Source organism: Amblyomma maculatum, chromosome 1 (genome assembly GCF_055883805.1).
Source record: "Amblyomma maculatum isolate TAMU_Amacu chromosome 1, ASM5588380v1, whole genome shotgun sequence".
In the NCBI taxonomy this organism is placed as follows: Eukaryota; Metazoa; Arthropoda; class Arachnida; order Ixodida; family Ixodidae; genus Amblyomma; species Amblyomma maculatum.
Window position 1 is genome coordinate 292,415,275 of NC_139344.1, and position 13,370 is coordinate 292,428,644.

General features: G+C 44.6%; 1 protein-coding gene across 1 annotated transcript; it reads right to left on the bottom strand.

Annotated features, from left to right (window-relative positions):
* Window positions 1–2,509: 2,509 nt before the first annotated feature.
* LOC146206800 (uncharacterized) lies at window positions 2,510–5,325 on the bottom strand. The gene is made up of 6 exons (XM_084575643.1): window positions 4,847–5,325; window positions 4,454–4,720; window positions 3,241–3,455; window positions 2,828–3,160; window positions 2,630–2,729; window positions 2,510–2,531 (listed from the first exon to the last, which is right to left on the bottom strand). The coding sequence occupies exons 1-6, from the start codon at window positions 5,323–5,325 to the stop codon at window positions 2,510–2,512; spliced, it is 1,416 nt and encodes a 471-aa protein (XP_084431769.1).
* Window positions 5,326–13,370: the final 8,045 nt, after the last annotated feature.

Consider the following 13,370-nt stretch of genomic DNA (forward strand, 5'->3'; position numbering starts at 1 on the left):
AAAGCAGCAGTGGACAAAGTACTTAGCGCTTATGCATACAGGCAAATGTGCGATACCTATACATCGAGCTGTGATAAACAATAAACATATACAACAGCTTGCATCGGCAGCAAGGCATGGGCAACGTTCTGCATACTCTTGTGCGTTGGCCAAAGAACATAGGGGATTACCGTCTTGATGCACACAGCAAAAATGAAGATCACGCACACAGCAGTCACAAACAGAGAAATCAAGCTTAAGTCAAGAGGAGCAAATGAACATGTAATAGAGAGAGCAGACAACCCGTGTCTTACAACAGAGTAGATGCCAAGAAAATTTTAGCAGTGTGCTGCAGAGAGTGAGATGAAGAGATGGGCTTATTAACTAGACTTGCATAGTGTGGGCACCAGCAGGCACAGGACAAGGTTAACTGGAAGTCAATGAAAAAGGTCTTCATTCGGCAGAAAATGCAATTCAGTTGGCGATTGTGATGTGGCTTCTTTCAGTGTTGCATTTACACCAGCTTTCTTCCACCACCTGCTGGACATATGGCACGCCCAGTTGCCCGCATCTGCTTATTCTTTTCTCTAGTGAAAAAATGCAAGCGCGTCCTCAGAAAGAAATGAACCACTTCTGCTGTCGTACTCACAAAGTGAGATGTACACCCAACAGCAGCTGAGGCTGTACGGCTGTCAAGCAGAACCTTCTCAACAATGTTCATATACACGTTACTGCAAGCAATTCTGTCCACTGTAAATGATTCGATGTGGTCTTCCACAATTTTGAGCAGGGAGATTAGCTGGTTTGAGGGAACTTGCAGATATCCCTTTGACCTTGCAAGTATCAGTCCAGAAGGGTTCTGTTGGGCAGCTTTCAGTGTTTCCACGCAACTCGAGCAGCTGAGTGTTGAGAATTTTTTCGTGATGTAACCTGCGAGGTAGTCAAGTTTACCCTCTTTTGGGGTGTTCTGGTGATGGGAAGCTGCTGCTTCAGATGTGAAGTCACCAGGCTCCAAGAGGATGTCATCCAGAAGAACAGCCAGAGAGTCAGCCTGAAATTTACATTGCAAGTTTTTCATGATGGAGTGCTAGTTAAAGAAAAGGCCAAAGAAATAATTACTACCATTCTTCCAAAATGGTACTAATTTTGGTTAGCAAAATTAGTGCTTTTATGGATTGCCCTTGCGCTCAATAACAATTTCATTTCAGTTACACTTCCATCAGTAATGCAGCTATCTACATCCACAAATTAGTCACGTACTGGACTGTATGACACTTTGAAGGCCCTCAAAGCCTAATTGCGTGAGAATATATTATAGTTCATTCGTAGCAAAGAACAGAAAAACCCTATTCTAGAAGCACGACAAATACAAACTCGACAAAGTGAAAATTTTAAATAGCGGTATTTATAAGACTGCCAGTGTCCAGCTGATTTCTATGCCCACAACAGAGCTACAACAACATTCTGCTGAACAGCGCAGTAATAGCCCGAAAACTGAATGTTCAATATTAATGTGAAGTTTTTAAATATAGCACTGCTCACATGGTTAGTAGTAGAGCTCTGTTTGTTGAAGAGGTCTTGCAGTTTGAGAAGCAGTTGCGGTCTATCTCCACTGACTGATGGTCGCTTTGGTGGCTGGACTAAGTTGTTCACTGAAAGCATTCGATAAATGAACAAAAACTGCAGGACTGTTGGCTGCCCTCCATCACCAGCAATATGTCTCACTATGCCGAAGAATCTCTGGAATAGAAATATTTTGTTATTACTGATATTGCTCAAAACAAAAGTACGCTAACTATCATAATTACCTCCAACGGGTCTTGAACAAATTTTCCAACCAATACATAGCAAAACCCAGATGACAGGAGGTTCTCAACAAGTGAAAGAGTGCTGAGAAGGGTTATTCGAAGAGCCTCACGTGTGGGCTTGCTGAGAAAACAGACCTGCCTCTGTTTCGGAAGCTCTTCTATGTACTTGCAGCAGCTATCAAGCCATGCAACATTCTCTTTCAAAATCTGGAAGTTAAACATATGTGAGTTCAATAATAAAACAAGAGAACCATTCCCCACAAAAGATTGGCATACGTATATCTTACAGCAATGTGTTCAGCTTCATTGTACTGGACGTGCTCTGGCCTTCGAGAATTCAAAGCGTCAAAAAGGCTGTTCATTCTTCTAGTGAAATTTGATGTCGCTGTAGACCCATGCAGCTTTTTGCAGGCATCGTGGTTGCTGTAAAATTCCATAGCTGTGGCAGTGGACGCACTGAACAGCTGGAAAGAAAAAAATATCATCCAGGTTACATGTCCAGCATTGTTCAGAGACAAACAGTAATTCGATATATTCACCCATAAAAATGTGCATGAAGAATGTTTCACCTGAACCGCAAGTTTCACACTCATTTTCTGGAAGGCATTTGGGTGCACATGTGCTTTTGTGAGCTTTGGGACAGCACGGAGTCCAGCCTGTTGCTCCTCGTACTCCAAGAGTTCCTTATAATAATAATGGTATACTTCTTGTCCTTGCGGTAGCTATGAAGTGAGAAAAGAGTTCCTGGTGAAAAAATATTTTGTGCATGTTGATATGCCGTAAATAATAATGTTTCCCATACCAGAAACTTTCCAACTTTCTGCAAATTATTTCTGATGCACTTTATTATGTGGGGTGGATCAATGATGCAGTATATATCCTTTGATGAGTCACAAGGGTGCTGAAATGATGTTGATGGGTGTTCCATTCCACCATTTATGCCTACAAGAAGCACGCAAGTTTTATGAGGGAATCCAGTTTCACAGTAGTATTCAACAAGCTGTCATACAAGTGAAATTAATGTGATGTCTGATAATTACCCAGGGACCTCAAGGCGGATCGGTTGCTTGTTGAGTTGTCACATGTGACTGCATCAACAACAGCACCAGAATTAGACAGGTGTAATATGCACTCCAGTAGTAGTTTTGCAATGACAGAGCCAGGAGAAGCACTAGATGCACAGAATGTTCCAACTGTTTGGGACCATCCACCAAGAAAAGGTCGAAACAGAAACACCAACACATGGTCAGCATCTTTTTCTTGGTCCCCCGGCCGGGTGTGCTCCCCAAAGTTCACTTTCCCCACGACTTTCATGTCAGATTCTCTAACATGTAGGCTATTTCGCACACTCATCTCGTCGAACATGAGTACACCTGCAAAGAAAAATGTTTTTATAGAAGCCTACTTGAGTAAGGCACATGCAGAGCATCAAATATGAAAAACAACGTCAAACCTCGTCGTTCTCTCTCGGGGACTTCTTGCAGTTTCTCTTTCAGCAGAGTGAACAAGCTAGCATCAAACCCGAAGTCTGCCTTTAAGTTCTTCATATATGAGTAGAGGGTACGTGGGTTGGGCAAAGGTAGAAAGTCGTTTTCATGAAGGAACGTATAGGTAGCAGTTGACTTAATTTTCAACAGCAGGCAGTCGTAAAGCCATTCCTTCCTATACCTGGTGGAGAAAGGTTGCAGTGCATTTTGCATTCATGATCATACAATCAAATGCATGTACGTGCAAGATGAAAATGCATTAAGGAAATAAGCAGAGAAGCCAAACGCATGCGTATGCCACGACATGTGCCTATTACAAGCCACTATAATAAGCAGGGGCCCACCACCAAAATCAAAGCAGAGAATTTTCAACCTTACACAGAAAGGCTGCAAAATTATTTCGCATTCATAGGCATGCTGTGAACTCAGACACCTATAAATTTTGCCCAGTGCAATTACACAATGCAATATCACATAAAGGCAACCAGATAAGTGACGGGCAAACATGCCAATTAAACTCCACAATGCTTCAGTGCACGCCTTGAAGGAATTGTAGCACATATGTTTGTGCTGTGCATCATAGAACTGACTGCAAAGCACCAAAGCCTTTTATGTATCACGTCTGTTAGCTACATCAGAGTCCTGGCTACATTGAGGGTTTTACAAGCATGGTTGTAACATATGCCAGCATATGCACACAAGCCAATTTGGGCTGGCAATCTAGAGAAGAAAACCACAGTACACAGGAAACTTGTCAGCATTTCTTAATTTTGCAAATATGTCACCAAGAATTCATTATTTTCTTTAGCTACAAAAGGCATTCTTCATGTATTCGGAAGTGCGTAATACTACATAGGATCAAAAAGGAGGCTAACATGATGTGGACACGTGAATACAAACAAGTGCTTCAGTCTGCACCATCAGTTATTTAGCAGAGTGCATGTATGTTCTGGTGACATTCACTGTTATGGTAAATGATGAACGCCGTTATCAATGCAAAAGATGCCATTTCACATTGAAAGAAGAAACATTTCCCTAGCTCGACTGAAATCTTACAGGTTTCAGATTGAAATAATAGATTACGCATATTATTTTTTCTATGAGCAAATAGTAACAAAAAGTAGTAAAAGGCAGGAGACTCCTTCGATATTTAACGCACAGTGCGCATTTGACACTTACCGCACAGCTCTCGCAGACTTTGCATTTGCCCTCATCACGTTCTGATGAAATACCAGCTTTCCGCGCTCCGAGAGATTCTCAACGCTCTGGTGAAGCCTCTTTAGCTTTTTAACCTCGACGTTCAAAGTCGCCACCTTTTTCTGGCAGTGCTCGAGCTGTTGCTTTGCGGCACGAAGCTGGCGCTTCAATGACTGTACTTCAACACAAGTCACACAGCCGACGACTTGATCTGTTTGGCAGGCCGCTTCCGAGGTCCGGTCCCGACCGCTGTCGGTCGTCGTAAGTGCTACCACTGCAAAAAGATTAAAATACTGCTTAAAACTAATCCTCTCGAACTCGTAACAGGAAGTCACCGATTTGCCGAGACAATAAGCAAACAGAAAATAAGCCTACAAGCAATTCTTGCCGTCAATGTCGTCACCCGCGGGTGCAGGATCAGTCGCAGACGAGCACGCTTCGGCGGCATCTTGAGTCGGCAGGCTGTAACACGATGACTCGCGACGTCGTTTTACCGGTTTCCGAGCTACTGGCGACCGCCTACGTTGTTTGGGCTTCGTCAAATAGCCTGGAAGGCCTTCAAAAATCCTTGGGAAAGCGTCAGGGCGGAGCGCCGGCCTCCCCCGCTGCAATGATACTGCGTCACCGTTCACAGCGAATTCCTCGACCCGAATGATGTCCGCAGCGTGAAAGTGCCTTTCGCAAACACGCGCATATTTAGAATCAAAACTGAAGTCACCAGCTTCTTCCCGAGGTATTGCACACTTCCATTTTTCCGACAGCTCCTTGTCAGCAGGGAAGCGAAACAACGAGACCTTCTCTGTCACGCCTTTGTAGCCGGAACGGCATCCTGGTACGCAACAAGTGTTCGGCATGGTGCCACGCACACGAGTTACATGATGTCAACGCACAACACAACAGCAGACGTCCGCAATTCGCACTCAAATTACCAGCAGCAACGCTTGCCGGCCGGCCGCGACAGTGAGAGCTCGCCATCTGGCTCGCCGAACGATGCCCTTCAGTGCCCAGTGGCGCCGCGGCGCGGCAGGCGCGGGCGGTATATGAACCTCTCCCATAGCGTGACGGAGGAGTTTCGTGACCAGAAAAAGCATTGAAGGACTCTGCTAGAACCAATGCCATAGTCACCTACTGCCTGGTCTTCTGCCTGCTTTTTCCCTACCTTGGCATTGAAGTCGCTCATTAGTACAGTATACTGCGTCTTTACTTTTCGCATTGCCGATTCTACACCTTCGTAGAAGCTTTCAACCGCCTGATCATTATAATTACATGTAGGTGCATAGCCTGTACAACCTTCAGTTTATACCGCTTATTAATCCTAATTACGATGGCTGCCACCCTCTCATTAATACTATAGAATTCATCTATATTACCCACTATATACTTATTGACAAGGAAACCTACTCCTTGTTGTCGCCTCTCTGGTAAGCCTCGATACACAGTACATGCCCATCCTTCACTACAGTATATGCCTCATTCGGCCTCCTAACCTCACTAAGCCCTATGACATCCGATTTCATACCTTCTAGTTCCTCTAACAGCACTCTCTAACCCACTAACCGGGTTCTTACTGAGTCTTTGTTCCCCACAGATTGTACTGCCAACCTTATCAGGCGTTCTTGACACAAGCGTTTTAAGGAGTGTTAAGCGCGTGCGTATTCAGTCTGGATGCATAATGTCCTTTTTTAAAGTGCGGTCATTAAAGCTGCCGGTTAAGGTATAGCTTCACGCCAAGCAGATATTTGTGCAATGGCCTATGAATTGCCGCCTGTGCAACGCGCCAGGGACCACTGACCACTGCTTTATTCAGTGCGTGATGCTGTGTTTTTCTTGGGGGGGGGGGGGGGGGGGCACATTTCAGCGGACGGCAAAGAAGGACATCAAAATGTCGTCATACAGTTCTGTGCTATGCCTTATCATTTGTTTATGTTAGTCCATAAAAAAGCCGAATGATGTATCGTCATGCTGAACCACCACGATCATCGAACTCTTCATACCGAGAGCAGTGCGCTCTGGTGCGGGAGTGTATGCTGCCCTGGCAGAGCCGCTCAGTTGGCTACCGCATTCCGATACTTTTGTGTATCTCCCTGACTTCGACATTTGTTATGGTCGGGAATTACTCGGTTATAGCGGGCTTGAATTATGCAGCCCGGCTGTTTAAGGCATGAGTACTGTTATTTTTCCTTCCATGGAAATTTTTCTATGCAATAAAGGAACAAAAAAGTCGGCGTGAGGTACTGTGTTTTTCGCTGTGCTGGGGAACGGAAGACGGTGGTTCGAATCCTGGCATGGGCACAATGCACTTAGCTTTCTGATTTTGTTTCTTCGCGACAACAACTAAGCCGTAGTTACATGTACACGGCAATCATGAGGCAATAATTGTTTTCGAGTTAAAACAACCATATGCAGCGGGTGAAATCCGAACACATGACCTCCGAATTTTGCGTCCGTTGTTCCATCGACGGCTACGTCGAAGGCTTTCAGTCTTCGACTTCTTGGGTACAAATGTTGCGAGTAATCATATCTTAGAGTGATGCGTCAATAGCGGCGGAGCTTCTTTCATAGCTGCGGACGTGAAATGTTATCTTGTCGGTGGAATTTCACATGCAATGTGATCTGATCGCGTTCCATATGTGCGGCTTGTTTGTCTCGCAAGCAAAGAGCCTGGGCTGAATCCTCAATTCATGCCTTACTTTCGCGGACGAGGCTTTCCCTGGCGGCGCCTGGTTTACTGCGACACGGGGCCTCTACGCTAGCACGAAAAAAAAACGAAAAATTCGTCCAGCTTTTACTTTTACTTTGGTAAAACGAGCATCCCTTGAGTCAAATACGGAAACCTCGAGGGGATGTTGAATTAAAACCAAGAGCCAACATCCGGACACCGATGATCCTTCATCAGGGCGCTGATTTCTCTTCATCCGGGCACTCATACGTGAACACCTCGGCATCTAACGAGATTTCACGAGACTAGTTTTCTCTCCTAGGCTTCCGCGGCCTGCGCAAGGATGGCGCCACGGTGCCACACCTTTCGCTCGTAGAACGACGCCGGTGATCGAGGTTGCAGAGCTAGAAGAGCGTTCGGGCATTTGGAATCGAGTCTGTCACTTATTTCATCGCCAGCTCATGGCGTTTTTCTTTTTAGCTGACAATGGCATAGAGGCTCTCTTGAACGCGCTGCATCTCATGCGTTCTTTTCAGGCCAGCATCTCTTCGTGGCCGCATTTCTACCGCCCTGCAATTCACTGTCGCCATCGTCAATCGTCATAGCTGCTTAAGCCGAGCAATGAATGAAAGAAGATCTAGGAAACGTCTTGCGGAAAGCTATCGCTTTGCGAGTTATCATGTTATTATCAGCCAGACTATACCCACTGCTGGGTGAACGCCTCTCATTTTCGTCCAATTCAACCAGTTCTGGGCTAGTTCTATCCACTTGCACCTGCGAACTCCTTCACGTCATCCACTCAGTTAATTTTCTGCCACCCCCTACTAAACTTTCCTTCCCTTGGAATCCAATGTTGCTTAGAGACGATCGGTTATCCTCTCATCGCGCTACATGCCCTGCCCATGCCTATTTCTTCTTTATTCCGACTAGAATGTCAGTAACTTGAGTTATTTCTCTGACACATTTTGCACGTTTTCTATCTCTTAACATTAACTCTACCATTTTTTGTTCCATAGCCCTCTGCGTGGTCTCCAGCTCAAGTAGAAACTATTTTTGTTAGCCGCCACGTTTCATCCCCATAGGTGAGTAAGGTAAGCTGAAACTGCTGTATACTTTCCTGTTCAGCGATACTGGTAAGCTGTTAGTTGTATTGTGTGAGAACTTTCTAAATGGGCTCCATCCCAATCTTATTCTCCTAGTTATTTCCCTTTCGTGGTCTGGATCTGCGGTTACTACCAGCTCTAAGTAGACATATTCGCCTACCACTTCCAGGGCTTTGCTACCTATTTTAAACTGCGGTTCCTTTTCCAGGCGGTTCAACATTTCCTTAGTCTTCCGCATCTTAATTTTTAGGCCTACTTTCCTGCTTCTTCTGTCTAAGTTGTTATTCATTATTTGCAGCTCATCCCCTTAGTTACTGAACAAGACGATGTCATCGGCGAATCGCAGATTACTGAGATATTCTCCATCAACTGCGATGCCTAACTGCTTCAATTTCGTGTCTCTGTATACGCCGTCTACGCGAGGTATATGACACGGCATAAAACCCCATAATTATGCGGGCTCTGACGAAGGTGGCCGTCGCCACTGCCTCAGGGCGCATGATTGCAGTCGATCGCTTGGACAAGAATAACTTAGGAGAAAGACTAAGCGCACTGCCTTGTTGACAGAAGAATTGCTGGGGGTAGTGGGCTGTGCACTAGACCCATCATTGCTAATAACATGCACACACCCAACGTGCTACGTGTGCAACCATTTTCATGCTTACGTCTCTATCAATCGCGGGAGAGGCTGTGAATATTTTTTAGGAAATTGGTGGTACTGATGTGGTTCCTGTGAAAATCCCACACGTAGCGACCAATTTATCATTATATAACAAAGAAAAGCCTAGTCATGAGAGGCGTATATTCTAAACTTTCCGTATATCAAAGAGCGATTATTAATCAGAAATTTTATTAGCTTAACTCGCGTTCGAAGGCTTCCAATATCATAAAAGAATATCGTGCCTGAAATTATAATAATAAAAAGTTGGTCACTTTATTTCAGTCCGTCACTTGTCTGTTTGTCACACTTCATTAGATATAATGTCTGCGATATGGTACAACCACTCTGCCCACATCACAAGGGCTCTTTTCCATAATGTTTCCCAAAAGAATTTGTGTTGAAATATACATAAAATGCACTAAGTGCTTACCACACCAGGAGGCGCGTAACTATAAACTTTGGAGAAATGATTTAATAAATACACTATGATACGGTAATATGCCTTCACATACGAACAAAAGAAAGCTTGTGTTCAGAGTTGATGCCCAGCTCTAATGTAATAGCTTGCGAGTTTATATAGAAAAAAACAATGGTTAATAGTATAGAAGGTTCTGGTCTGGTTCATGAAGACAGCTATGGCTTTCATACTGCCATCAAAAAGTGTTCTAATTCAAATTGAAAAATGAAGGTTGGCGTGTCACGTCAAATGTCTTATTTGGGAACAAACTAAAGAAGTGGGAAAAGTATACACTTATTTTGTGTTTCTTTTCAAGAATTGTTTTCGTCCTGAAGTAGGATAATGTAGAGCAATAGGTATTGCATTTCTTAACATCGGAAAAACCTCAGCCCGTTTTAACCCGCAAAGATAGCCTTCCGTTCAAAAATTAAGCTCATAACGGGTCAGGTGAATTCTATAATATACGGTGCTTGAAACATTCAACGTGGGAAGAATGTTCAATTCAGCTCCCGTAGTATATCGATCGATTATTGCATCAAAGACTTCTCTGCGGCGTACACGCCTTTAAAGAATGTCTGGTCGTTGGGTTAGGGACAGCTGCTTGAACATTTTGAAGTGCTTAAAAACAGAAAAAGAGAAACATTTATAAAACGCGTGTGGTATTCATGGGGGAGGGGGGGGGGTCTGAAAAGGTGAATCGCCTTTCACGATAGTCATACTGGATCAGTGACCAGTTTTCGCCTTTCAGACTTGAACAGCCACTTAATATCTACATGAGAGTCAGCAAAAGCTGCTCAGTTGTGCAGCATAGCTTAAACGTTATGTAGTCTTCAGCTTTGTACGCACCATTCCTTCCTGACCTTTGTGGTGAAGCATGTACGTTTATTCCTAAGTGTATAGGTATGTGCAGAATTCGGCCAGGCTTCGCAAATGTGTTAATGGCTCTTGGCCTTAAATTTATTTAAATACAATTTTAAAGTCTGCTCTGCATAAAAAAGAGGTAAATTTGGTGGTATATTCAACACATTTTGTTCAGGCTATTTATTGTTTCCAAGCAGACAGGAAACTCTTTTCGAGGTTCCAATCAACCTAATTCAATGGAGCTAGGGATAAACAAGGATGGTCGGAAGCATCCGTTGCGCGAAAACTCCGCCACTTAAGAACCTGACCAAAAAAACACCAGAGCACGTTGGCAGCTAAAAAGAGCGCATATCTCCTCGGGCTGCGTCAGGTGCCGTTTCATCGTTGTCTGCTAAGCAGCATTACTCTCGGTCACTATGCGATCTTCTTCGATGCGAGAAACCATGTGACGGTAGGGTAGATGATTCAATGTTTCACACCGCAGTGAATGATCACATTCGATGAACCCGCGCCAGTTTATGATACATGGCTGGAATGGGGTGCCGTCTTGCTTCAAGCCATTGGCTGGCCATTCTCTCGTCGTGAGGTTGTAAAGTTGAACTCGGTAGAAGAATAGCTGATTATTTGAGCGCTAATGTCTGGCTCGGTATGAGTCGGGGGGCGAGCTGAGGGGCCAACGACAAAAGCAAACGGTACTCCATGGCAGGGCTGAGAAAAACATACGGACTTCCACTAAATGCTGTGCGGCGACCAGCGAAATAAGAAGATCAAGTCATGATGATCATATGATTTAAAATAGCTTAGAGCCGAGCGCGACCTACCCACTCCACTGCATGGTTAGTGCGTGGTTTCACCCTAAAACAAGCTCTAAAAAAACTGGTTTTGGCGAAGCCCCGCGCAAAAAAACAAAAAACAAATGCAGGGACGTTATAGATGCATAACACAGAATATTAACTTGCAACTAAATTTTATTGAGAGCACGGAAGCGTGTTTACGAAAGTAACCGCACCAAAAAAGAGGAAAGAGAAGACACTCATCACCTTACCTACTTCTGCGCTTACTTCTGTATATATGCTAAAATATAGTTGCAATTTTGTGCTCTGTTTTGTGTCCCTGTCGTTTCAACTTTCAATTTTTAGATTGAATGTTAATATTCACTGCTACCAATGTGAACAAGAATCAGCCTGGCTTAGCGCTACAAAATCGTTGAGCGATCTGTGTTCTCTTGATGCGTGTTAGATCCACGCTAAAACCAATGTAATGCATTCGATGTTATTGTGATCATCGTTTTCGTCGCTGCGCATGCATTTATAAAAGCATCGCGGCGCGTCATCATTTATGAATGCCAGGTCTGGGTGCCAGTAAATTTGTTCTCAAAAGTGACATGTCGTGCGCGCGGTATCGTCGCACGAGGCGACGCAGCCGACTGAAGAGTCTACCGGCATCTCTGAATGCATTATTCAGGCCCAGAAAAATGACAGCCCCGCAACCAAGTGCACCGGGATCGCACCGATGTTCGCGCTCCCTCAGCGAACGAATGCACTGCGAGGCGCATGCTTTCTGTACCAGTTCCGGTGCAGCGAGAGACGAACGACTTGGTCATGCTGGAATAGCGGCGCTGTCTCATCGCTACTGATTATTTATAACCTTGCTTCTACTCTATTGGCAGGATAGAACAGTGGTTCACTTCTGCTACTCACTACATAATAGAGCTAGCAGGCCTGCTGTTCTTTTCAAAGTTGTTACCAGTGCTGCAGGTGTTTCTTGAGAAATGAGGGCATGAAAAGCGCACGGGTACTCCCATGTAGGCGAGTATGGACACATATTTTATTGGGGCAATTGCGATACGTCAATGGCGATGTATGCCAATAGAAAATTCATATATGGTAGTAAATAACCTGCCAACATCAGCCGTTTGAATATTGGCTTAGTGAGTCGCAGGCAGGATGTCGTTGAAGCTGCGCCCTGAATCGTTTCTCCACTGTTCCAGCTCTGTTGTGTTCTCGGGTGCATCTTCGGGAGGTTCTCATTACCGTTTCGACGCCATCTGACCTCCCTCTTTTTTATTGGCAATAGTGAGACTTGTACCGCTTTCAGTGAATAAGCATCCTACATCATCTTCGTGTCATGCAGGCGGACGACGTGAAGAAGAAGGTGCGCAACCTTTCACACAATTGGGCCAAGCGTCATCGACCATCCAATGGCTGACAGCTAATTTAAAATGTCCGTAGCATCAAATTCTCTCTTTTGCAGTTCGTCTTTTCCGCAAGAAACTTGTAGTTTAGGTAGTGCGCAGGCCTTTATAACGCGCCAGAAATGGCAATGCTAGGTGCAGGTCATAAGGTGACAGCGAACGCATCTCGAGAAGACACGGCAGAAAAGGACCCAGTATCTTGAGCGTGTCGCTTGCCAAATTAGAAACAAGGGAAAGAGCGCGCTTAAGCTTAAAAAAAAATCACAAGATATGTTACACGCATCGCTTCTTGAAATGAGCGCATCGGCAGTTACCGACTGCGCTAATCAAAACATCCCGACGAGAAAATTGGCGGTCACTTCATCAGTGCTTTTAAACGTATCACACGTTTAAGAGCTCCCACCTGCAGCTCCGGATTCTCGTTCTCGTAGATGCACAAGCTTAATCACTGATCTTTGCGCCTCTATTATTCCACACAGCCTAAATGGTCAGATTAGAGTGGGCTCAGTCCATGCAAGCAGCAGTGACGCAGACACCAGCGTCTCATTTCGAGTGGAATTACTTTAGCGTGGTTTATGTTGGCACATAAACACAAACACACATAAATACGAGCACGACAAAATAAAAATATTGGGGCCACAGAAGGTGCTCACTGATGGATCACATAAATGATACTATATGGTCTAACAAAACCACTCCCCTCAGCTGACAACTCTGATGACCAAAGTGCGCTTTTGTGCACTCCAGTGCAATGCTGTACATCGAGGCAATTAAGCACTGCAGGGATCTGTAGAAGGAAATGGCCAGTCCTCGCTATCTGAGCTCACTAGGCTCGTTGACTAGAAACTCCTGCGTGCAGAGGGTCCGCTTCATTCAGATTTATGAAATGGTTTCATTAGTAGGGAGACTTGCCTCGTTTGAAACGATCAAGTTGAACAATTGCTAAAAGGCTCCGCTATACATC